This window comes from Pteronotus mesoamericanus, unplaced genomic scaffold, assembly GCF_021234165.1.
Source record: "Pteronotus mesoamericanus isolate MK-2021 breed Mesoamerican mustached bat unplaced genomic scaffold, CSHL_Meso_final contig_20, whole genome shotgun sequence".
Taxonomy (NCBI): Eukaryota; Metazoa; Chordata; class Mammalia; order Chiroptera; family Mormoopidae; genus Pteronotus; species Pteronotus mesoamericanus.
In genome coordinates this window covers 62,569,417-62,595,107 of record NW_026555085.1, presented here as the reverse complement: position 1 = coordinate 62,595,107, position 25,691 = coordinate 62,569,417, and the positions used below count along the sequence as shown (strand labels likewise).

The following is a 25,691-nucleotide window of genomic DNA, read 5'->3' as shown; positions in this document are numbered from 1 at the left end:
GTAATATGTAGTATTTGCTTATTACATAGTTTTTGCTTTGAAAAGCATTTTCACTGTAATTCCTTTTAATCTTCACAACCACTCTTGGAGGTATGGGGTCGAGTGAGCCTTTCCTTTTCATCCGCAGAGGGGAGATGGAGACTCGGATTGGCCCCAGCCAGGGCTGCTGCGGGATCGCGGGGTCATTCCCAGATCAAGGACACCAGCCCTCTCCACTTCCAGCCCAGCTGACACCTGTCTCTGGGATCCCACAGCCAACGAAAGAAAGGCTTCTTAGAGCAACTGCTCCTCCAGCGGTTCCTCATCAAAGCGAATATTCCTGCTCACATCCCGCGGGGAGTGCCAGCCGCCCTCAGGGAAATCTTAAGGTCCACGACGAAGTGGTGGTCAAGGACGCTGGCTCTGTGGCGTCAGAGTGATCTGTGTTTGAACCCCTAGATTGCGTGATTTTAGGCAATCCCTCTAAGTCTTAATTTCCTCATTTGGAGAGCGGGACATGCTCTGATTTATTGCAAGGGATTTACTGACAATTAAATGATATAAAGCAATAAAGGTCTCAGCCTACTGCCTGGGTCGAAGAAATGCTGTTAGGAGGCTATATATATTAACTCTGGAATGGATAGGTAACAGTCTTTAACGGCTTGGGGAATGTCCATTTGCAAAATGGGCGCAGTGTACACCTCAGTCTTTTAATAGCAAACATTACTTTGCAAATAAAACCCCCACCAGCCTCCCCTGTGCAGCCCTGTTGGGGCTGGAGGAGCGGATCCGTAACCTAAGAAAACTATTATCCAACTAGGTGAATTCAAAAGCGAGAAGACAGGACAGGGTGAGGTAGGGATAGGAGAGAAGGGGGAGGTACGAAAGTTCTGCTCAGAATAGCTGCGACCCCAGTCCCAGCCAGGTGAACCGCCCGCACCCACTACACGGCGCAGAAGCCTCGGTTGGATCTCCACACACCGACCCTCTGGACCCGGGGTGGGTCACTGGGAAAGGAAGCAAAGAACCAAGGTAAGAGGACTCTTTGGCTAGAAACGTCCTAGGGGAAGAGCTAGAGAATCTTGAGGGGCGGGACTATGGTTTCGGGGGCGGGGTCAAGGGCGGGACCTCGCGGAGTTCAACGGCTGCGCGCGCCACGTCTCCCTTAGCGAGCGTGTGAAGGAGAGGCTGGGGTGGTACAAGCTGAGGGGGGCGGGATCTCTTTCTTCTCGCGAGAGCTGGCGACGGTAGCGGCGGTAGCGGCGGCGTGTCCGTGAGAGTAGCGTGGGGGTGGGGCGGAGAGGCGGCGTCGGCGTCCAAGCTACGCCACACCGGGCCGGGGCGCTCGGTGTCCGAGCGCTGAGTGGGGTCGTGAGGGCGGCGGTGAGACTGGGGAGGTAGAGGTGGGTGTGCCATGGCGGGGCAGCAGTTCCAGTACGATGACAGCGGGAACACCTTCTTCTACTTCCTCACCTCCTTCGTGGGGCTCATCGTGATCCCGGCCACATACTACCTCTGGCCCCGAGACCAGAATGCCGGTGAGTTCGTCTTGCAGCTGCCCGCCGATCTGCCCAGGCCCCGCCGGCCCCTCCGGGCCGCGCCACTCCCGTCCGTTCCGGCCCAGTTCAGCTCGCCGCGTCCGGGTAGATACCGCCGAGCCCGGGCCCCACCGGCGGCGGACGCCTGGACGCGAGACCGGGCCGCGCGGGCGGTGCTTCCCTCGGTGCCTCCCCGGGCTCCTCTCCACCACCCTTCATTGTCCTCTTCGGGAGTTTCGCTTCGCACTCTCTTTCCCCATTGTTTTGGACACTCTTTACAGCCTCCTCCTGTCTCTTTGTCTTCTCTGCCTATGGTATTATTATGTATTTTTCTTTATGGAGGAAGCAGGATGGGATGAGAGGATGGGAATTGTGAGAGAAGAGTTAGCAAAGGAGGAAACTGAGCGTGCAGGCACAACTCTGAGCCCCCCAGCCACAGTCCTTCCTTCGACAGCCCCGTTTCCCTGTTGCAGCTGTCGTTACAGATGTTCTGGGTACCGTCTGAGCTGGGTGGCATGTTTAGGATTCCAACTGAGCTCACCAGCCGCCCCACCCCCCGTCCCTTTCCCCGTTGCTTTCTCATTTGTTAACTCACACTTGTGGTGGTTATCCCCCTTAGTAAAAATAGGCTTTTCTCTATTTTCCTCTTCTTTGGCGTTTCCTGTTTATGGCGCAAAAAGTGCAAGCACGAAGGTTTAAGTCTTGTAAATAGTTCTTCCTGAAGGTAGTTACGAGGTAGCTGGGTTTTCTTTTGCATTTAGTTATGTCTTTTCCCATTAAATAACATCGGATTAGAACACAGAACACAGAATACTACAGATTTTTGTCAAGGCATTTTATGTTTGGGTAATCCTTGGATTCCATTTGTTTCACTGTACTAGGACATATGGTAGGTGATATACTTAAAACTGATGGAACTGTAAGACCCTAATAGGTTATTTATGGAAGTGCTACCAGTAACTAATAGGATTTGAGTATTAACAACATTTAGGGAAAGCTTCTACTTCACAGGAGCTAAGCTAACTTGATTTTATCTTCTCAAGTTGGGTGTGGTGGAGGTCTAGGTTATACAGTACTTTGGGGAAATAGGTAACACTGAAGCATTGAATCAGCTCAGAACTTGTGCTTTAAGGCTGATTCATTGCTTTGCAACATTCCTGAGTTACATAATGGAACTAAATTAAAATTGAATGTAGGATAAATAATAAAGGATTCCATCCTTTTGTACAGTTAACCACAATTTAAATTAGGCACAGAATTCTGACCAAAGTTACCAGTTTTCTCATTCAGTGGATAGTTTATGGAAATCGATTTTGGTCTGTTGGGCCCTTTTTGTCTATGTTTATTTAAATTGTCTGGATTCTTTGGGCAGTAGTTGTGTATAAGTGATGAAGTTTTAATACCATAATGGTTTCCCTTTATCTATAAAACCTAGGCCATTCTGGTAATTTTTTAAAAAAGATTTTATTTATTGTTTAGAGACAGAGGAAGAGAGAGAGAGAGAGAGAGAGAGAGAGTAGAAGGAAGCGTCTATCAGTTGCCTGTCGCAGGCCCCCAGCTGGGGACCTGGCCCACGACTCAGGCATGTGCCCCGAACGAACGGGAATCGAACTCTTGACCTTATGGTTCACAGGCTGTTGCTCAACCCACTGAGTCATGCCAGCCAGGGCACCATTCTGGTAATTTTATTTCAAGTAAAAATAGTGCATTTTTCAGTGTAGTAGTTTATTTTCACTTATCACCTACTTTGTGTGCAGTTGGTTGTGTGGAAGACAAAAAGGTATTGGAAGAGTAGGTAGGTTTGTTTTGAATGTGTTGCAAAAAGTTGCCCTGACTTCAGAAATTAGTCTTTAATGTTATATTTTGAAGTTATATTTTCATGGTGGGTTTTGTATTATAAAATTTGCCTGGTAACTTATATTAGCGATTTTCAACTTGTAGTACCTGACTGTTCAGTCAGGAACACTGAGCTGTTTTCCCTTAGATTGTCAGGTCACGAAATGACAACCAGTGTGAATGAATAAAAATTATAGCTATTTTTTTTAAATCAGATCAGTAGATACATTATTTTGCTGTGCTACAGGATTTTAATAATTAGCTTATGAGTGCCATGAGATGAAAAAGGTTGAAAATCGCTGACATATCATAGGCAGGTTATACTGTGCCCCTTCAACATATAGTTGGTCTTTGGAAAAGTGGTAGGGAATTAATGTTGAGTATAAGTCAATATGGACTTCGAATGTTAGTTTATTTAATTAATCCTCTTAAAAATACAAGGAAATAGGTACTATTATTATCACCTGCATTCTTACATGAAGAAACTGGTAGAGAGCTTAAGTAACTTTCCTATGTGATGGAGCCAGGTCTGCTTAGCTTCCAAGCCCTTTGTTGTTTCCATATTGCTAGACACAAAGTTAGGTGTTTATCTGTCCCTTCACATCTGGCTCTCTGCTTCAGACTTGAATTAGTCAGTAAATGTTGCATCTGTTGATGTATTTGTTTGGTCTTGTCCCATATTGCATTATAAAAATTAAGGTGGATTTAAATGCTGTTCTAATCATCATGAAAATTGGTGGACCCTGCTTGGATGTTTTTGTGTATCTAACATAATAGAGTTGTTTCTTTCGAATTACAGTAGTATTGAAGGGAAGTTTTGTCATAGTGCCTTTTTTTCACAAAGTCCAGTTGCAGTGTCTTGAATATCACAGAGAAATTTTTTTTTTAAAGCTATTTATTTAGTTACTGGATTTTTTGGGGGGTGACATTGGTTAATAAAATTATATAAGTTTCAGGTGTACAATTCTGTAATAATCATCCATTTGTTGTATTGTGTGTTCACTACCCCAAGTCAAGTCTTCTTCCATCACCATTTATTCCCATATACCATCTTGTAACTCTCCCAACCCCTCTTTCCTTCTGGTAATCACCATATCACTGAGAAATCTTGAATTATAGATTCACCAAAAACTCTGGGGAAAAAAGTTATTTCAGATGTTTGCTGAAAATAATCTAGTGACTTGTACCATTAAGAGGTTACTTACAATCTTTACTCTTCTCACTTAAAAAAAGTCATCATATTTTGCTGTTGTAGTATTTATTTATTTGTTTTTTGGAGCTGTTCTAGACTCTCCTGAGCTTTGTTACAGTAGAAACATACTGTCTTTCTAAAATCTGAGAAGTGCTGATGATATATCCATCCTCAAGGATTTTGAATACAAGATGATAATATTTTTCAGTAATAAATAGGGTGTTTTAATATTTGATTTTGAAGCTTATTTTGATTTTCCTGTGAAACTGAGTAGCCAATACAGAAATGTAGGCATATGATTTTGAGTTTCAGAGACCTTATGGTAATCTTGACTTTTCAGGGATATCCTCTGTATGAAGGCATGAAAAGATTTTCTTTGCCAGCAATTACACAACCTTAAAGTTATTTAAGTAATCTTTAGTTTAGTTTTGTTTTTTTCTTTTTTAAAAATGACATGTTTAGGGCTCTCAGTTTCATGGCTGATAGTTGTTTTAGTGTAGCTCATTTCAAATTATTGGGCTTTCAGAAAACATGGCACCATTTAAGAGATTGTAAAATCTTGTGTTTGAAAAATATAAATAGCTTGGTCATTGGCACATTTGACATATTAATTGAAGTTACTCTGTTATCCAAAACATTATCAGTGGAATCCTTTTGCCTTAATGTTTGTTCTTTTGGGCTAAGTGGTCTTTTAATTAATACCCTTTTATTAGTTGAAGGGTCCTTTTTATTTTACTCTCTTGGTTGTTTGCAAAATGGCTGGATAGCATGACTGAATACTTTTTCAGACAATTATGGACAAAAGCTCTGTGTGAAATAATAACATGGAGGGTTTAGATTTCCTTAGTGGTTCTCAATCTTGGCTACACATTAGAATCCTTGTTTAAAAATGCTTATACCTGTCCCCAAAATATTGTGTGTGTTTTAAAAGGTCCATATGTGATTGTAAATTGTAGCTAGCTCGAGAAGTGCTGCTAAGAGAACATCCTTTTGATGGAGTTGTCATTTTTGGGAGTTCGGTGTATTTCATTTGCTATATGCCATTTGCTTAAAAAACAAAACAAAACAAAAAACCCAAGCCCTCTAATGTTTTAACCTTTTTGTTTTAGAAAGCTAAGAAACACTTACTGTAGAATAATGCTGTAAAGTTTTGTAGTTGAAGCCAAATAGTTTTGTTAAAAAAAACTAATAGTGTAGGCTTACAGCGATATGTGCAAGAGAAAATAACCACTGGTAATTTTTAGAATTTCAAATAAGAGCATGCTTTTATTCTTTCATAGGTTAAGGATTATAGATCCTTTGATTTGAGATAAAATATATCATTGCTTTTTTCAAGTTATTAAAAAAATTATATTTTATTGATTATGCTATTACAGTTGTCCTGATTTTTTCCCCCTTAGCCCTCCTCCACCCAGCACCCCCACCACCTTGGGCAATCTCCCCATCATAGTTTATGTCCATGAACATGGGTCATGTGTAAAGTTCTTTGGCTGCTCCATTTCCTATACTGTACTTTATAGCCCCATGGCTATTCTCTAATTACCTCTTTGTACTTCTTAATCCTCTCACCTCCTCACCCATTTTTCCACACCCCGTCCCAGTCTGGCAACCATGAAAAGGCCTTCCTTATCCATGATTCTGTCTCTGTTCTTCTTTGCCTAGTTTGTTTTTTAGATTCAGTTGTGGATAGATATGAATTTTTGCCATTTGATTTATAGTTTTGATCTTCTTTTCCTTAAATAAGTCCCTTTAACATTTCGTACAATAATGCTTTGGTGATGATGAAGTACTTTAGTTTTTCTTTGTCCAGGAAGCTCTTTATCTGCCCTTTGATTCTAAATGATAGCTTTGCTGGGTAGAACAATCTTGGCTGTAGGTCCCTGCTTTTCATGACTTTGAATATTTCTTGCCAATCCCTTCTAGCCTGCAGAGTTTCTTTTGAGAAATCAGCTGACAGTCTTTGGGAACTCCCCTGCAGGCAACTAACTGCTTTTCTCTTTTTACTTTTAAGATTCTCTCTTTATCTTTAACCTTTGGCATTTTTATTATGATGTGTCTTGCAGTGGGCCTCTTTGCATCCATCTTGTTTGGGACTCTGTGCTTCCTGAACTTGCATGTCTATTTCCTTCACCAAATTATGGACATTTTCTTTCATTATTTTTTCAAATAGATTTCCAATATCTTGCTCTTGCTCTTCTCCTCCTGGCACTCCTATGATGCGAATGTTGGACCTCTTCAAATTGTCCCAGAGGCTGCTTATAACTATCCTCATTTCTTTGGATTCTTTTTCCTTCTTGTTCTGATTGGTTGCTTTTTGTTTCTTTGTGTTCCAACTCATTGATTTGATTCTTGGCTCATTCCTTCTATTGTTGTTTCCCTGTAAATTTTTCTTTATTTCAATTAGTGTATCTTTCGTTCCTGACTGAATCTTTTTTATGGTGCTGAGGTCCTCACTAAGTTCCTTGAGCATTCTTATAACCAGTGTTTTGAACTCTATATTGCTTGTCTCTATTTCATTTAGCTCTTTTTCTGGAGTTTTGATCTGTTCTTTCATTTGGGCCATGTTTTTTTGTCTCCCCGTTTTGTCTCCCCTGTGTTTGTTTCTATGTATTAGGGAGAGCTGCTTTGACTCTGTGTCTTGGTAGCGTCGCCTAATATAGTAGGTGTCCTGTAGGGTCCAGTGGCACAGCCACCCCTATCACCCAAGTTGGGCACTGGAGGTAAGCCCTATGTGTGGGCTGAGTACACCCTTCTCTTGTTGTTGAGCCCTGGTTGCTGTTGGCAGATCAATGGGAGGGATTTACCCAGGCCAATCAGCTGCAAGGATTGGGTATGACCACTGACCACCAACCTCTGCCCTCCCTGGAGGACCAGCTGTGCAGGAGCAGCATGGCGGTGCTCTGATGTGGTCTGTAGCTGTCCACGGGGTGCCCTGACCCTGGAGTTTCCCCAGGTGGTTCAGGCCAAGGTCAGCCCCCACCTGTGTTTTGCTCAGGGCCACCCTGCCTGAGCTATAAAGCAATCTGGGATGGCTGGTACTTGTGCTGGGCTTGGAGATTCCCAGGCAAAGCTAAGCCATGGATCTAGGCCGGCTGCTGCTAGTGCTGGGCTTGGGGCTCGCTGAGGCCAGCTGTTACTTGTTTGAGAAGATTTAGGAAGTTGTGAAACATGAGCAAAAATCAGGCATTGATATGGAAAAGCAGCGTGGGAGGGGGCTTAAGTTGGGTGTGGCGGAATCTCTTGGGATCTCCAAGGTTGGTCAAATAGTGTTAGCCAGTTTGATGGAGTCTCAGATACCACAGCAGCTTGCGGGCTCAGTGGCTCTTTGAGGGGAGGGCTAAGAAAAGGGACAATGGCCTCTTCTCACCTTGATGCCAGACACTCCAATTTTTCCCAGTATGCCACTGGTGCCTTTAAAGCTGCTATCCTGGTGCTGGAGCTCAGAGAGAGTGAGTCTGATGAGTAAGTGAGCCTGTGTGTGGGCTCTTTGAGAGTTAACTGCTTGGGGCTCCAGAAGTTTCTTACACCGACTCAATCCCCACTGGTTTTTGCACCCAGAAATTATGGGGAGTTATCTTCCTGGCACTGGAACCCTGGGCTGGGGGGTCTGGTGTGGGGCTGGGACTCCTTGCTCCTGAGATACCCCTCACGAATTTTTATCCACCGTATGTGGATATGGGACAAGCCGGCTCTGTGTCTGCGCCCCTCCAGTCTGAATGGATGAGGTTTCTTTAATTTTATAGTTGTCAGACTTACATTCAACTTGAAATTTGACAGTTCTGAGTGGTGGTGGTTCTATATTTTAGTTGTAATTTTGATGTGATTGTGTGAAGAGGTGAGCCATGTCTGCCTATGGTGCCGTCTTGACTGGAAGTCCCTCAAGTTTTTGTGTCTTATTTTTTAAATTTATTTTTCAATTATAGTTGATATGCAATATTATAGTAGTTTCAGATACATAGCATAGTGATTAGACGTTTATATATCTTATGAAGTGGTCGCCCCAGTAAGTCTAGTATCTGTTTGGCACCATAGTTATTGATACAATATTATTGACTGTATTCCCTATGTGTACTTTATATCCCTGACATTTTAGAACTGGCAATTCATGCTCCTTAATTCCTTCACCTTTTTCCTCTATCCAGCCTAACCCGGCTCCCATCTGGGGCCACCAGTTTGTTCCCTGTATCTATGAATTTGTTTCTGTTTTGTTTGTTCATTTATATATATTTTTTAGATTCCACATGTAAGTGAAATCATAGGGTACTTATCTTTTTCTTATTTCATGTAGCACAATGCCCTCTAGGTCCACCCACGTTATTGCAAAGGCAAGATTTCATTCTTTTTTCATGGCTGAGCCATATTCCATTGTATATACATACTACATCTTTTTTATCCATTTGTCAGCCAGTGGGTATTTAGGTTGCTTCTATATCTTGGCTATTGTAAATAGTGCTGTAATGAACATAGGGATGCATATATCTTTTCTAATTAGTTTTTTGGAATTCTTCAGATAAATATGCAGAAGTGAAAATGCTGAAAACTTATGAATGACCTTACTCCTTGATCATATTCAGTACTTACTGTGTGATTTTAGGCAAGTTATTTAACTTCTGTGTTTTAGTTTACTGCTCTGTAAAATGGAGATAGTTATCTGTTTCACAGAAATAAAGTGATGATTAAACAGATACATGTAAAGTGTTGGAGCAGTGTCTGGCATATAGTGGGGCTATTAGCTTCTATTATTTTTGCTGGTTACATAGTCTTTCTGGAGCAATTTCATTGGGAAATTAACTACTCAAATTTTTTCTTTTTTTATTGTTTGAAAGGATTAATCAGACTTTTAAAAAAAGTTACATGTCTTTATTTTTCTTTGCTTACTCCTTCTCAAGTGGTGTCAAGAGATTCGGCTCTCTGACCTGGGAATGCAAGTAGGAGTCCACTTTCAGTGATTAGTAGTAGGGTAAGAAAACTCTGAAAAGTTAGAAGGTTTGGTTTTAAGTTTCAGCCTAGCCCCTATTTAGTTATTTCTGAACTCTCAGCCTCATTTTGTGGGGGTTGTAATAATAACCTGCTTTACCTATCCAAGAAGTGATTATGAGAAGCAAAGAAATAGACACACATAAACAAGCTTGCAAAACTAAATGTAGTATAGAAGTTGCTTCATTTAGCAAATATTTATTGCGTATTAACTTCATACTAGATACAGCTTCTAGGTGATGGGTCAGATTTTTAAGTGCCTATAATTTTTTTTTTCTTAATAAGTGGCACATATCCAGTGTAGAAGAACACAAAGAAACACACTCAAAATTGCTTGTAATTTCATCACCAAAGGCTAATTCAGTATTTTGGTGTATGCAACCCCTGTGGGGATGACTTCCGACATAATTTCTCCTCTTGTGGGGGAAGGTCCTACATCCCCCTCCAGTCTGAGAGGGATAATTGAGATCCTCCATATTTCAGCTCCACTGGTATTCATTGAATGTTTACTAGCCTTAAGGTGCGTAGTACTAAATGCACTCACAGTAGCACTTTGAGCTAGATTCATGTATTATCCCAGTTTTATTAAAGAAAAAATGAAGCCCTATAGATGTTAACTAACTTGCCTTAAGCCATATAGGTACTAGGTAGAAGATTGGATGTTGGACCTAAATCTCTCTTAATGTCATTCTCTTGTTAGCCACTACTCTATACTGCCTCCTGTAATTAATATTAGATGTTATAATAAGTATTAAAATGGCAAGTGGAAAGTGCCCTGGGAGTACAGAAGGAGTGAATAATTAATTCTGTTTTGGGATTCAGGTGCTTCATGCAGAAGAGAGGTGATTTACAATAGGTCTTAAAAAGTAAATCGGTAAGAGCATTGTAGATGTGGGGCAAAGCATATGCAAAAACGAAGACATGTTCAGAAATAGTAAAAATTTAATATGATTGACTCTTAGGAGCAAGTGAACCATTTTAGAAAGTTAGCACTTTGTAAGTTATTGGGTAAACAATGGAGATTTTAAAGTAGGGTAACAACATGGTCACTTTTGCTTCTGTGGAGCACTGTGTGAAGAATGGTTTGGTAGAGGTGATGGAGGGTGGTGGTGGCTAGGTGGAGAAAAAGTAGATAGAGAAGGAATCCATTTAAGAGGCTTATTAGTACATTGAGATGTCAGGATGTAGGGTAATGGGCAGATTAGAAAGAGAATTCTAAGATTGCTCGGGCTGTTTATGGAATGTAAGTATCATGGAGAGAATGCGAGTAGAGTGCAGATTTTGAATTTTCACTCATCTCTGTCTTATTTCTCTCTTTCTTAAAAGTTGTTTGGTGATTGGCTCAATAATAACTTAATAACATCAGTTTTGAGGATTGAGTACAGGGAAAAAGATGGGGATAAACATTTTTATTTAAAATGAAATCTTGTGCTGGGTGGCTCAGCTGGTTGGAGCATTGTGCTGTACACCAAAAGGTTGTGGGTTTGATTCCCAGTCAGGGCACATGCCTAGGTTGCGGATTCCATCACAGGTCAGGGTATGTATGATCCTGGGTCTGGTGTGCGAGGCAACCAATTGATTTTTCTCTCCCTTCCTCTCTCTCTAAAAGCAATGAAAAACTGTCCTCAGGTGAGGATAAAAATAAAATAATAAATAAAATGAAATGTTGGTCTTAATGATTTAATTTATATAGGTGATTTTTAATTACAGTAGAGTTGATTATTTCAATCTCTTGAGTGGATTTGTGTGTTGTTGTTGTTTTTAAACACAAAAACTGGCCAGTATCAGCTTTGTGTTCAGAGGAGTAGATTTTATGAATGTGCATATTTAATTTAGAGCAGAAGGGATATTAGAGAGAAATTTGAGTCGTTTTAAAATAGAGTCACTCCCACTGTGCTCTATTCTGAAAGAAAGGGGTATCAGATATGTAGAATGGACACTCTTAAGTCCTACACAATAGAGGAAACCAGCTGGGGACTTGACAGTGTGCATTATAGTACCACATTTAGGCTTCATAGATGTGGTGCAGACATTGGATTAATAAATGCATCCTGTAAAGTTGTTTTTATTTAAAGGTCATATTGCATACTTGCTTGATCTTGAAGAACCTGAAAAACAAAAATAAGCTTTTTATTTTCGCAGGTATCTGTTCCATTAATCATAGTTTTTATTCAGACATAAATAAGGTCTTAACAAATATGTCCATATTGTACTTGAACTTCCTTTTTAAAAATGTTTCTTAATATTAACGCACTTTTGATAAGAAATGTTGTTGCCAGTCCCACCATCACATTGCTTCTTTGAAAAGTGTTGTTCATTCTCTTAAGAAGATGTTCCTTACATTTTGGAATTGTGTTTGTGTCAGTATGGATAGAGGAATTTTTTCATGTAGATTCCAGGTCTTTTTGGCTTTAGATTTTTGCCTGTTTAGTTAAATCTGGTAGTTATTGATTGAGCATGTCAGTGTTTGCCTGTACAAACTGGGAGCAGCAGATGATAAAAAGATGAGTGTAATCTAGTCCTGTTCTGATAGCTTGTAATCTGGGTGGAGTGGGAAGATCGTAATTAGACAAGTACCTGAATTGTTAGATTCAGAGCACAACAGAATGTAAAGTCCTACATTTTTAGAAAGCTATAAAAATGTTTAAAAATTTAAACCTAATAGTTCTACTTCTGGGACTCTTCCGAGGATACAGTCCTTTTAATGACAATCTGGATGTTTGCTTTTCTTTTGGACCTTGACATTTCTATAGCAAATTGAGCTAAAAGAAACAAGAAGGAACTGGTTTGCCATCTCCGCCACCCTCCCCGCCCCCCGAAATTTATGTGCTGTGTTCCTTGTCCCACACACTTCAGTACTGAAATCCTTGCAGCAGCTTTATTTATAGCACTTTTTTTTTGTGTGTGTGTGTGTATACTTCTCTTTCACCAGACTTTTTGTTAGAGGTATCTAATCAGTCGTTGTTAGCTTCCCATCGTTCTTAATTTTTTTGACCTGGACTTTTTACATATTACGTTTTCTGCTTTGGAGATAATAGTTAGGATAGGTGTGATTAAATTTATGAGAAGAGGGACATGGTCTATTTTAGGCAATCTAGTTATTTTAGGGGAAGGCAGTTAAAATAAAGGGGTTAATTACTCAGGCCTATGAATTTGAACCTGCTCACAAGTCCTCTCTCATTTCTTTAGCGGTTGCTATTCTTTTGGTACCATCTGTAACTTTGGGCAAGTTACTTAACCTCTCTGAGCCTCATTTAAAAAAAAAAGTACAATAATACATTCATACCCCCAGAGTGATGAAGGGGTTGTCCTAAATGACACCCTCCTAAATACATTCTTATGTCCTAAGTACATTCAACAAATTTACTAAGCATCCACTATTTGCTAGACATTATGTGTTAGGCACTGGATTATCAGGGTGAACAATATAGACGAGATCCTCATTCTCTTGAAGCTTACATTCTAGTATGGGGAGACAATTGACATACCCCATATGAACAATAAAAAATATCAGATAGTGATAAATACTTTGTAGAGAAACAGAGTATTCAGAGAATATTCCTGAGAACATTTCTTCAAACTGAGTGACAAAAGAGAGTCAACCATTCAAAGACCTGAATTGGGTGGGAAAAGCCTATTTCAGGCTGGAGGAACAGTTGTGTACAAAAGCTTGTAAAGCAACGAGTTGGGCATATTCCAGGAACAGAGAAGACCAAAGTGGCATGTGTGTGGCAGATGAGAAGAATAATCTGGGATAAAGTCAGAGAGGAAGCTGGGATGCATCATGTCTTTTAAGTCAGGATGAGGCTTGGGTTTTATTTTAGATGCAGCGGGAAACTATTGAAGGTTCATGAGCAGAGATGTGACAAGATCTGACTTACTCTTCTATTTCTTCATGAGATGAAAAAGAGTTTTTGTGGCCAGTTTGAATATATATCCTTTTAAGGATGAAGTCATATCTACTTAAAATGTATAATTTTTAAGTTTTAGTTGTATATTTAAAAATCACATACTGTAAAATATAGTACTTTAAAAATAGTTTTATCCTTGCCCTGGCTGGGTAGCTCAGTTTGTTGGAGCGTTGTCCTGTGGGCCAAAAGGTTTCGGTTTGATCCCGGGTCAGGGCACATAGCCTAGGTTGCGGGTTGGGGCATGGTGCGTTCAGGAGGCAGTTGACTGATGTTTCTCTTTCACAGCGATGTTTCTCTCTCCCCCTTCCTCTCTCTAAAATCAGTAAACATATCCGAGGGTGAAGATTAAAAGCAGTTTTATCCCTTTATATTTCAGGAAACAGTTATTTCAAATTCTTCATGTATTCAACCTCAGTGTCTTTGTGATCACCAGAGCTATTTTTTGGTTACCTAACAGTTCTTCAGAATATGTATGTTTTGTTTACATTTGTTTAGGATATAGCACTTTTGGGTTCTAAATGTGATAGCATCACTGGATAGTTTATTCCAAGCCACAGGTGTGTCATTATGTAACATTTGGTATTTTGATCATACTGTAGTTATACATTTTTAATTTCCGTAATGTAGCCACTTGCTGTGTTTTTAAAGTGGCCTTTACAAAGGTTGTTTACAGTGATAACACTTGTAATTGTAAGATACACCTCACAGTGAGCTATGAATATGCCAAACTACCATTAATTGAGATTTGGTGGGTAGGGGAGGGCTGTCTTACCCAGCCTGTTTTTGTTGTTCTTTGGCGTTTTTGTTCTTTCATAATAAAGTAATTAAGCTCCCCAGCTTGATGGTCCCACCAGTAAGTGAGCCAGTATCATCATGGTGCAATACTATGTTATCAACTAGCTGCAGGTAGACTTGGGATAGGTAGAAAAAACTGATGTATAATGTTTTTTAGACTTTCTGGAATATTCAGTATAACCTTTTGATTCTTGGCACCACTTTCTTGGATCCTTTAGGATTTAGGAATAGTTTTAGGAGTCTATGAATTTTGGAAAGAGAAATGTGGTACATCTTTTTCTTTTAAATAAATTATCTGTATATCATTTGACTTTAATTTTAATAATTGACATTAAAAAGCATGCCCTAAAATTTATTTCCAAGTGATTTTTATAATCCTCAAGATATACAAATTTTTAGATATATTTATCTGTACTAAAAAATGAAATAAGAATTTTCTGACCAAGTTTCCTTTACTTAATTGGTTTAATAGTGAGGACTGCCTTGCCATAGGTTACACAGCATACATTTTCTGTAAATTGAGTGGTTTGAGGTAATTTGCAACTTCAAATTTTGGCAAGATATAGTTAAATTAGAAGATAAAAATTTTATCTTTTGTCACATAGGCAAAAGCACATTTTTTATTTTTAAAAATAAGTTACATTATTTAGGGTTTTAACTTTTTTAGAACATACAGGATATTTACAGGTTGCTTATAAGTGAAAGCATAACATTTTTTACTCTTTATTTTAATAATTTATGAATTTGTAATATTTCTGTTGCCTGGATAATATCAAAAAATGTAGTGGCAGAAATTTTAACATGTAAAACCTCATAGATGTAAAACTTATGGTGATATGTGCCAAAGCATTTAGGGGTGAAATGTCTTGATGTCTGCAACTTGCCCTAAAATAATTGAGGAAAAAAAAGGAGGGGGCAGGAAAGAGGAAGCTAGAGATAAAGCCACAGTTGCAAAATGTTAACAATTGGTTGAATTTAGGTGAAAGGTATTGTTCATTTAGTATTCTTTCAACTGTGCTGAAAGCTTGAAAAATTTTGAAATATAAAGTTGGGAAGATGTAATAGTCATAGTGATTTAAAAAATTAATTTTAAGAAGTGTGTGTTAGTATTGTAACAAATGCCTTACCAGGGTAAAAGTACATTAGGATAAAGTTATGTGGGGGAAGTAGAATGAAGGGCTTATTTATGAGTTGTTATAAATGGATGATGGTGGCTTTTTTAAAAAAAATATTTCATTGGTGCATTTAAAAGCAATGGAACTATTTTATTTTAAAATGTCAACTTTATATCAGAAATGGCATCTAATTGTAACTCTTCAAACAATGAAAATTTTTACTTTTAAAAATATGTTTATTGAGAGAGAGAGAGAGAAAGAGAGAGAGAGAGAGAGAAAGAAACAGAAATCGACTGGGTGCCTCCCATTTGTGCCTGGACTGGGTTTAACCCTCAACCTAGGTGTGTAGGTATGTGCTCTGGCTGGAAATCGAACCCCCAACCTTTTGGTGTATGGGATGACACTCCAGCCAACTGAGCCACACTGGCCAGATTTTATGATGAAAAATTTTAGATGGCAAATTAGAAATCTACAGGAAGGTACATGATTAAAAAAATTTTTTTGTGATAAGCAGGCTCACAGTTTTGAAGACTTCAGACCTGGCTGATAACTTTTTTAACTCTTTGGGTTCTAAGAATGTGGTGCTGTGAGTTCACTCAGTTTTGCTGCAGCCTGGCAGAATATCCTGGTATGGACAGATGGATGTGACTCTTTTAGCAAAGGCACCGTGCAGCTTATGAAGCATAACCATAATAACCTCCTCCCAAAACCTGGACTGCTCCCACAGACATGTAAACTTTATATTCAGCGGCTGAGAGCAACCGTAATATGTTATGTGGTTTTTCAAACTACAGAATTGTTTTATGACCTTGTAATTTCCCTCTTCCATAAATGTGGATAATTTAAGAAACTTTATTATATATTAATGATATTAACATAATTTTTACTGGCTATGAAACTAGTAATTCTATAAACCAGAAGTTTATTAACAAACTTCTTTTTATTCTTCTTAGAAGTTTATAAATGAACTTCTTTTTATTCTTTGAAGTGTCATGTAAAAATTGTCTGGAGGAACTTCTGATAACTTGGACAGATGTCATTCATGTAGAGATTTGGAATGTGTATTATGAATATTTAGTTGTGGTGGAAATCTAAATGCCATTGTGCTGTGGTATAAACCATACCCAGTAGTACTTACCGACTGACTTAAATTTTCTTCTAAAAGGTTAAGATACAATTTTTGATTTGGAAGAGTGAGGTATAATGTACACATTGTACAAGACTGTGGGGGCTGAAAACCATGTGTACTTTCTCTTGGCCAGGGACATCGAGAGAGTGTCATTTCTTTGAATAGATCAAGCTGTCTGGCTAATAGACTTCAGCTTTGTTCTTATAACCTTATCAACTGTTTCCTTGGTTTTGAACTTGAAAATGGGAGACTGTGAAGGCTTAGTTTAATGAAATACAGATTAAAAAATCTCCAGTGGTATTTTCAAAAGTGTCCATAATTTAACCATGAAAATCACATTACATTACTACCATTTCATTCTCAGATCCCATTCAAGTTTTTTCATGTGTTTCAATGATGTCCTTTATAGTAGTAGATCCAATTCATAATCACATATCACATTGAGTTAACACGTTTCTTTAGCCTCTTAAAGTCTGAAACAGTTCTTCGTTTTTTTTCTTGACTTTAAAGGTTACTGGCCAATTATTTTGTAGGATGAACCTGAATTTCGGTTGTCTGGGTTTTTGGTGTTTTTTTTTTTAATAATAACATTCAGGCAGGAATTTCACAAAACTGATTCTGACTGATTGCCTTCTGTCAGATTGTGTAATTGCAGTTTGTCCCATTGCTGGTGATGTTCACTGATAACATGATTAAGGTGGCGACTACCAGGTTTTTTGTATTAGTTTTATGTTGTTGCTGTAACAAACTGCCACAACTTTGGTGGCTTAATGCAACACAGATTCATTCTCTTATAGTTCAGGATGCCAGAAGTCCAAAATTCATTTCCCTGAACTAGTTAACAGTGTTGGCAGGGCTAGTTCTTTCTGGAGGCCCTAGAGTAGAATCTGTTTCCTTCCCTTCTCCATCTTCTAGAGATAGCCTATGTTCCTTGGCTTGTGGCCCCTCTCTACATCTTCAAAGGACATCTCTGTAGCCTCTGCTCCAAGTGTCTTTGATCCTTCTGCCTCCTTCTTATAAGGTCCCCTGTGATTATATTAGGCCCACCCAGATAATCTAGGATAATCTTATCTCAAGATCTTCAGTTTAGTCACATCTGTATAGTCCCATTTGCCATATAAATTAATATACCCACTGGTTCTGGGTATTAGGATGAAGACGTTTGGGAGAGGGGGTGGCAGGGGGTGGTGGAATTCAGCCTACCACACTTCCGTACTGTGAAATCATCCTTTTCTCTTTTGTAATGTTTTTGTGGGAAGATACTTTGATCCCTGGTTCTTATTAGCAGAGAATAGTAATTAGAAGTCAAGATCTGAGTGCCAGGTGTGCTCATTGTTATTGAGATGTCACTGTTCTAGTTTCATTTATTAGATAGAATTAGGGAATATGTATGTATGTGTATATAGCTACACCTATATTAAAAGATATTAGTTCATACTGATGCTTTTTTATCCAGTTTAACACCACGAGGTTCATTCTTATTTTGTATTTTATATATATATATATATATATAAAAGACCCTTGTCTGACTGAAAAACTGATTCCAGTTATCTTTAACATACAGGGATGGGCAAAAGTAGGTTAACAACAATAATAATACAATACTAAATAATAAAATAATTAATAAGTAATAATACAAGAGTAAACTCTGTTTCACATACAACTGTAAACCTATTGTTGCCCTCCCCTGTAGTTACTTATTTGATCAGTCCCCCTGCTTATTACCTTTTCTGCCACCACCCCTTCCCCTACATGGATCCTTCTGCACCACACCTGGCTCTGATACCTCCTGCCGTATGCTCTCCCATGTGGCTGTTTTTCTCAAAGCATGGTGGTAACAGGATAGTTGGGCTTCTTACATGGTGGCTTTGGAGCATTCTACTATATGTAAAGTTCTTTTACTTATCTGGCATCTCATTTAAGGACTGTGGTTCTCTAGTTTTTTAAAACCTGAAAAAATTTATATTGAGTATTAGCCAGCTGGACTCAGTTTAGATGATTTCAGTTTTGTTGGCAATATCCAAAGCATCATTTATAATCAGGAGCCAGTTGAACATATTTCTTCTTCTCAGCCTGAGCAGTGTCTGACCTTGGCCATGTCATTGTCATAGAACTTCTTCACAATCTGTTTGATCTGGTGCTTTTTGGCCTTATCATTTACAATGAACACAAATGTGCTTTTGTGTTGTATCTTCATGGCTGACTTCAGTGCTAAGGGGGAACCCGATGATGGAATAGTGGTCAGACTTGTTGTTCTTTTGAGGCTATTTGGCTGTCTTTGCACTGTCATGGGCCAGAAGGTGAATAAAATGTGGATCTCCTTTTTGTGTGTGTGGATGTCCTATAGTACTGCCTTCGTGGCCTGCTGAGCCTTTGTTTTGGCTTTGGCTTTGGGAGGGGTAGGTGCTTCTTTGTTCTTTGCTGTCTGCATGCCAGCTTTGTGGAAGGGTATTTTATTTTAAAACTTAAATATTTTTTTAACTTGGGAGTGTTAGTCAAACCAAGTGATTGTAGTTTTTTTTAAAAACTGTGATATTTTGGTTTTGGTTTAATTTCTTTTCAATTGAGTTGCAGGTTTTTCCTGGGAATTAAAATAATACCTTTTGTCATAACTCTTACATGAATCTATTTAACTTCTTACAGGTTTGGGTGACTTTGCTCATTAATATAATTTTCATGTTTGAAGAATATCATTTCTGCTTAGTTTCCTTAATAAACTACATGTTTCAACTGTTTTATAGTTTTTATTCCTTCTTCAGTAGAAGGGAGAGGAGGAGGGAACGTCTCAAGTTACTGATTATATGACTAAATATTTTGGGTACAAGTCAGTTACTACATTTTTCAGTTAGCAGTTATTGAAGCCTCACATGAAAAACGGTTCTTTGGTACCTTCAAATGTTGAATAAAAGTTGGCTATTCAAAAGTTGAATAAAATTTGCCAGATAGATTATTTGTTCTGAATGGCAGAAAATTTAACCTATCCTGTGAATTTTTCTTAAAGGTTATTTAAGTAGGCAGTACTTTCATGTTCCAGTAAAATATTAGCATGGTAATGAAGGTTAGTACAGTATTAAATATAATTTTGCTTTCACTGTGAAAAATGATTTAACTTACCACCTTTTATTTTTTGACAGAGCAAATTCGATTAAAGAATATCAGAAACGTATATGGAAGATGTATGTGGTATCGTTTACGGTTATTAAAACCTCAGCCAAATATTATACCTACAGTAAAGTAAGTAATTGATTTCAATTAAAAAAACACTTGGTGTTTACTTTTTGCTAGGTATCATCTAAAGTAAGGGTATAATAATGAATAAAACATGTTCTGTAAAGAAATTGTGGCCTTAGTAAGGGTAAGATGTGAATAGTAAATTTGAGAGCTGTCTGAACAGAATGGTTTATAAGTTCGAAGGAGAGAGAGTGTACTTCTGACTTGGGAGAAGGAGAAAAAGAGACGTTAAATTGGAGGGGAAGACGTTGTGCATCTTGGGTCAGGATTTGAATTTTTATTTTAAAGACTATAGAGGAATCTTTAAAAGAATATCAAAAGCTGGGAGGTGACATGATCAAGTTTGCATTTCATGGTGATAAAGTTTATTGAGCAGATACTGTATGCCAGGTTCTATACTAGTAGGGCTTTATATGTTATCTCATTAGTTCTATATTAACTTCAGGGTAGATGTTTTTGCTGCTTCTCTCTTAGACGATGAAACGGAGACTAAGAAAATGAGGTAACTTGACCAAAGTTGTGCAGCTAGAAGTGGTATTTGAGTTAAAAATTACTATTTTAAGTTATTTTTATTGTTCAATCAGGAGTTATTGTGCACCTACTATGTACACTATGCGTCAGGTATTAAACTAGGTGCTGGTATACTGTGATTAACAACTAGATATGTTTCAATTACTTAACGGTCATGGGAGCTACTTGCAAGTAAACAGATAATGATAGTAGAGTTTGGTAAGGGTTGTAAGGGGGATGCCATGAAAGACTGGAGGAATGGCCCTTAACTCAGTCTGGAGATGAGAAGCTTCTCTGAGTAAAGAGGTCTGAGCTGAGATTTGGGTGAGTTAACTAATAACAACTAGTAGCTAAAAGAAGTTGATCGTTTATTATCTCTGAGGCACTTTCTAGGTGCTCTAGATACCTAATCTCAGTTGATTCTCACACCTACCCTAAAAGTTGGAAACTGAATTTAAAAGACTAAGCAAGCCACTTGCTAAGATTTCTCAGTTAATGAGTGATGAGGCTGGGATTTGGCTTCAGGTAGTTTTGTTCTGGAGCCTGTGTTTGTGACAACCTCTCCCTAGATAGCCAGATAAAAATTGGAGTGCTTCAGGCGGGCTCCCTCTTCTTTAGGCAGGCAGACAGTGTGGAAAGCAGCTTACAGTATTTATTATGCCCTTAGTACGGTTTTGAGAATTATTTTGGCCAGATGGAGAGAAATTTGCATCTCAGTGTTTTGTTTAAGCTACTCTGAAGTTAGTCAAAACCGAAGTAAGATCCTGTCAAGGTGGTCAAGGAGCTTGCCATGAGTCTGAGGAAGAAAGATGTGGTATGTGCTTCTTTGTGACTGTAACCACAGTCTCTTCATTGATGAGGATTAAGGGTTGCTTCTTAGAAGGTGAATAATCAGAGTTGAGTTCTAAAAGGATGAATACAGTTTGGATAGGCAGAGGTGAGAAATGGGAATTCTAGGTAGTAAGTCCAAAGAGCAAAGCATGGTAGTGGGACAAGCTTAGGGAAGTTTGGAAGATGGGGATTTATTTTGTTTGAAAAATCAGGGTGATAAAGATAAGTAGGTGTGTTGGAACTGGATTTGAGAGTCTCATTCTAAAGCTAGGTTCCTAACGAGAGCCTAAACACATGGAACATTGTCTTTGAAAGCCGGTCACTCCAATATTATTTGATTAGGCCTCCTATGATCTGTTTTGTCTTTGTTTAACAGTTCCTATTTACTGTAATAAATTTTGGTACAAAGGGTATAAAAAAACAATTCAGTTTCATCACTTGATGATAGCCACTGTTAAGATGATTTGCCTTTCTTTGTTTTTATTTATAATAGACTTATTTAAAAATAGGATTATATTACATGTACATACAGCTTTGAAACCTGTTTTTTTAACTTAATAATATTAATACAAGGTAGACAATTTTCTACCACAAGTATTTTTAGCGGCTAGATCATATTTCACTGTATGGATATACTGTTAATTTATTTGTCTAGTACTCTATTAATAGGCACTTAAATGCATATTTTTTTTCTGCTGCTATTTATATATGTAACTATCCTTTTACACTTTATATAGTTAATTCTAGTTTATTGCTTTCTAAACTAGAGTTCTCTTACTTCAAGTTTCTTGAAGCAGATGGATAGTTAAAAGGGTATGTACTTCTTTAGGTCTTTTGATACCTTACTGTCAGATTTTCTTTCATAGTGTAATGTGTAAGAGAGTTCCTTTTTTTTTGTAGTTTATCTAAAAGTGTTATTGGAGGGTCAAGAACAATTTTCTTTTTACATTAAATGGTTTATGGAATACTTGGTATTAATATATTTTGATCAAATGTAATAGTCCAATAAGTTAATAAACTGAATTTACTTAAATAGTAGAAGGACTACTATTTAAAAGTAATAACTGAGAGAATATTAAAAGCCAGGCACTGTACAAGATTCTGGAGACTTCAAAAGTGAAAAAGATACTATTTTCTTGCTATCATGGGAGTTTAGAAGGTGAATCAATAGCATAACAATGTGAGACTACTTTAGATGGTTTTATATCTTGATCTTGCCATAAGGTCTCTTAAAGGAAAACCATATAGTTGTATTTATTTATACTTCACTTATCCTTTTTTTCTAAACAGGAAAGTAGTTCTGCTTGCGGGATGGGCATTATTCTTATTTCTTGCATACAAAGTTTCCAAAACAGACCGAGAATATCAAGAATACAATCCTTATGAAGTATTAAATTTGGATCCCGTAAGTAGTATTTTTATATAATGCACATTAGTTTAATGATCCCATGAAAGTACTATAAGTCCTCATCCTAAGAGAAATTGGCCTGTGCCTAAAAAATAAGTCTTCTGTCAGTTAAGTTTTTTACTAAAATAGGTACGTATCTAATCTATTATTTAGTATTTTAATGTACATGTGTTTTAAGCTGTAGATGTTGATTGCCATCCTATTAAGGATTGATTTGTAATTGCTAAATGTCATAGTATTTGAAGATCAGACAAGAGGTTAGTGAGTATATTTTTAAAGGACATGTGTAAGGTGGGTTTAATGCAAAGTTAAAACCAGGAAGTTTTTATGTGTTAGTTGGATGATTAAAAGTCTAATGACCCTGTCTTAGTTGACACTAAGGTAGAGTGTTAACTCTTTATGTCTTAAAAGAACTGGTTTCATTGTCATGGAAATTCAGGTTAACCTTGGTTATATCCTTTGGGTGATCTCTTGATTGAACTTGATTAATAAGTCCTAACCAAAAATTAGTCTGTTAGGTATATCATTGAGAAGTTAGAACTGAAACGAATGCTGGAGGTTATCTAGCCTTCTTTTTTTCTTTTTTAATTGCTTGTAGTATCATTTTATTTATTTATTTTTAGAAAGAGGGGAAGGGAGGGCGAAAAAGAGGGAGAGAAACATAGATGTGAGAGAGACACATCTCTTATATGTTTCCCAACTGGGGACTGAGCCCACAAACTAGGTATGTGTCCTAGTGTGACTGAAAATTGACCAGCAATCTTTCGCTTTGTGGAACAATGCCCAACCACCTGAGCCACACTGGTCAGGGCTAGCTTTTTTTTTTTTTTCTGATGGTGAAAATGAGGCCAGGAAAATTAGTATCTTGTCTGGGGTCCTAGGCAAACTAAATCTAGTGCTCTTTCCATTTTTTTTCTCCAAACCACTTTTAATTCTAGTCACTGCTTAGTAGATGGCTTGATCCAGAGACACATATAACACAAATAAGGAGTGTATTTATCTTCTGGTTTTCTGCTTTGTAGAAGAAAAGTATACCTATCATTTGCCTTTTCTTACTATGATAATCATGGTCATTGAGAGATTTTAAAGATTAAAAGGTTTAGGGGCAGTTTGATGCTCTGAAAAGTCAATATCAAATACTTACTAGAAAGTGAGTCTAATTAGAAAACAACCAAGGAAAGCTTATTAAGTATTTACTTAATATTAAAATATTGACAGGCAGATAAAACCAGACATTCTTCAGCATATATTCTTTAGATTATTTCTTACAAAGGAAATTATGATTGGAGGGTTTTTTCAGCCAGATTTAATTTACCTTGATCATTCTTTGATATTTGAATATCACTATCCTTTTATTTTATTTAAATACGCCATTATAGATGACCCTTGACAATGTAGGGGTTGGGGTGCCAGTCCTGCCTAGTCAAAAATTTGAGTATGGAAGACGGAGGCATCGGTAAACACGGCTGGCCTCCTCGCACAACCACATCAAAATTACAACTAAACTACAAACCAGAGATTACTCAGAACTGTCAGAAGTTGAATTGAATGGAAATCCAACAACTATGGAAGTAAAGAAACCACATCAATCCAGAAGGGTAGGAAACATGGAGACATGGAATGAGTGGGTCCCACACCTACATGTGGTAGATAAAAATTGGGGAGGAATATCTCAGGAGTGAGGAGTCCCAGCCCAGGGTACCAGTGCCAGGAAGAGAAGCCCCCATAACTTCTGGCTCTACAAACCAGCAGGATTGGAGTTGGTGAGAAAAACTACTGGACTCCCAAAGAGTTCCTTTTAAAGGGCCCATGCTGAACTTACTCAGATATACTCTCTCTGAGCTCCAGCACCACCATGGTAGCAATTTGAAAGGCACCAGTGGCATATGGGGAGGAACTGAAGAGTCTGGCATCAGGGTGAGAGCTGGGGGACAGCTCTCTTCCCAGACAGAAAGGCGGGCAGAGGCCATTGTGCCTTTATGAGTCCTCCCTCCACAGAGTCACAGAACTGGCAGGTGGGAGCCATATCTGAGACTCTTATCAACCTGGCTTACACTGTTTGCCCCACTCTGGTGATTAACTGATGCTCTGCCCCACCCAATTTATGGTCCCACCTCCAGCCCTGTACCTCCAGTTAAGCAGCCCCAGGCTGGGCACTAGCAGCAGCCAGCTTTGGATCACAGTTTGGCTCTGCCTGGGAACCTCCAAGCCCAGCACAGTTAGCAGCTATCAGCAGATTGCTTCGTAGCTCGTGCTGGGTGGTCCCAAGTGGAATATAGGTGTTGGCTGATCCTGACCTGCATCACCTGAGAAACCTCAGAGCCAGTGTGTGTACCCAATAGACAGCTATAGAGCACATCAGAGCACCACCGCTCTGCTCTGGCATAACTGATCCTCCATGGAGGGTGGACGTTGGTGGTCAGTGGTCACAGACAGTCCTTGCAGCTGTCTGGTCTGGGTAAATCCCTTCCATAGACATGCCAACAGCAAACAAGGCTCAACTACAAGAAGAGGGTGTATTCAGCCCACACAGGGTACATGACAAGTACCCAGCTTGGGTGATTGGGAAGGCTGTGCCACTGGATCCTACAGGTCATGCTGCCAAGTCAGGGATCCACAGTGTCTCTACCTAATACACAGAAACAAACACATGGAGGCTGCCAAAATGAGGAGACAAAGAAACTTGGCCCAAATGAAAAAACAGATGAAAACTCCAGAAAAAGAACTAAATAAAATAGAGGTAAGCGATCTATCAGATGCAGAGTTCAAAACACTGGTTTTAAGGATGCTTAAGTAACTCAGTGAATACTTCAACAGCATAAGAAGAAAACCAGGCAGAAATGAAGGACATACTAATGGAAATGAACAACTTAGCTGGAATCACCAGTAGAGTGGATTAAGCTGAGAATCAAATCAATGATTGGGAACACAAGGAAACAAAAAACAACCAAGCAGAGCAACAAGAAGAAAAAAGAATCCAAAAAATGCAGGAGAGTGTAAGAAGCTTCTGGGACAACTTCAAGCAAACCAACATTCACCTCATAGGGGTTCCAGAAGGAGAAGAGAAAGAGCAAGAAATTGGAAATCTATTAGAAAAATTAATGAAGGAAAACTTCCCTAATTTGTTGGAGGAAATATATATTTAAGTCCAGGAAGCACAAAGAATTCTAAACATGGTTGACGTAAACAGGTGCACACCAAGGCACATCATAATTAAAATGCCAAAGGTTAAAGATAAA

The 25,691-nt window shown here is 38.5% G+C and overlaps 1 protein-coding gene across 1 annotated transcript in view; it reads left to right on the top strand.

The window, feature by feature from the left end:
- Positions 1–1,276: 1,276 nt before the first annotated feature.
- Positions 1,277–25,691, top strand: part of SEC63 (SEC63 homolog, protein translocation regulator) — a 66,609-nt gene continuing 42,194 nt past the window's right edge. Inside the window, exons 1-3 of the mRNA XM_054569792.1 lie at positions 1,277–1,517; positions 19,607–19,706; positions 22,335–22,449. Coding sequence (XP_054425767.1) covers positions 1,394–1,517; positions 19,607–19,706; positions 22,335–22,449 — 339 coding nt within the window. The 5' untranslated portion in view covers positions 1,277–1,393. The remainder of the gene's footprint in view (positions 1,518–19,606; positions 19,707–22,334; positions 22,450–25,691) is intronic.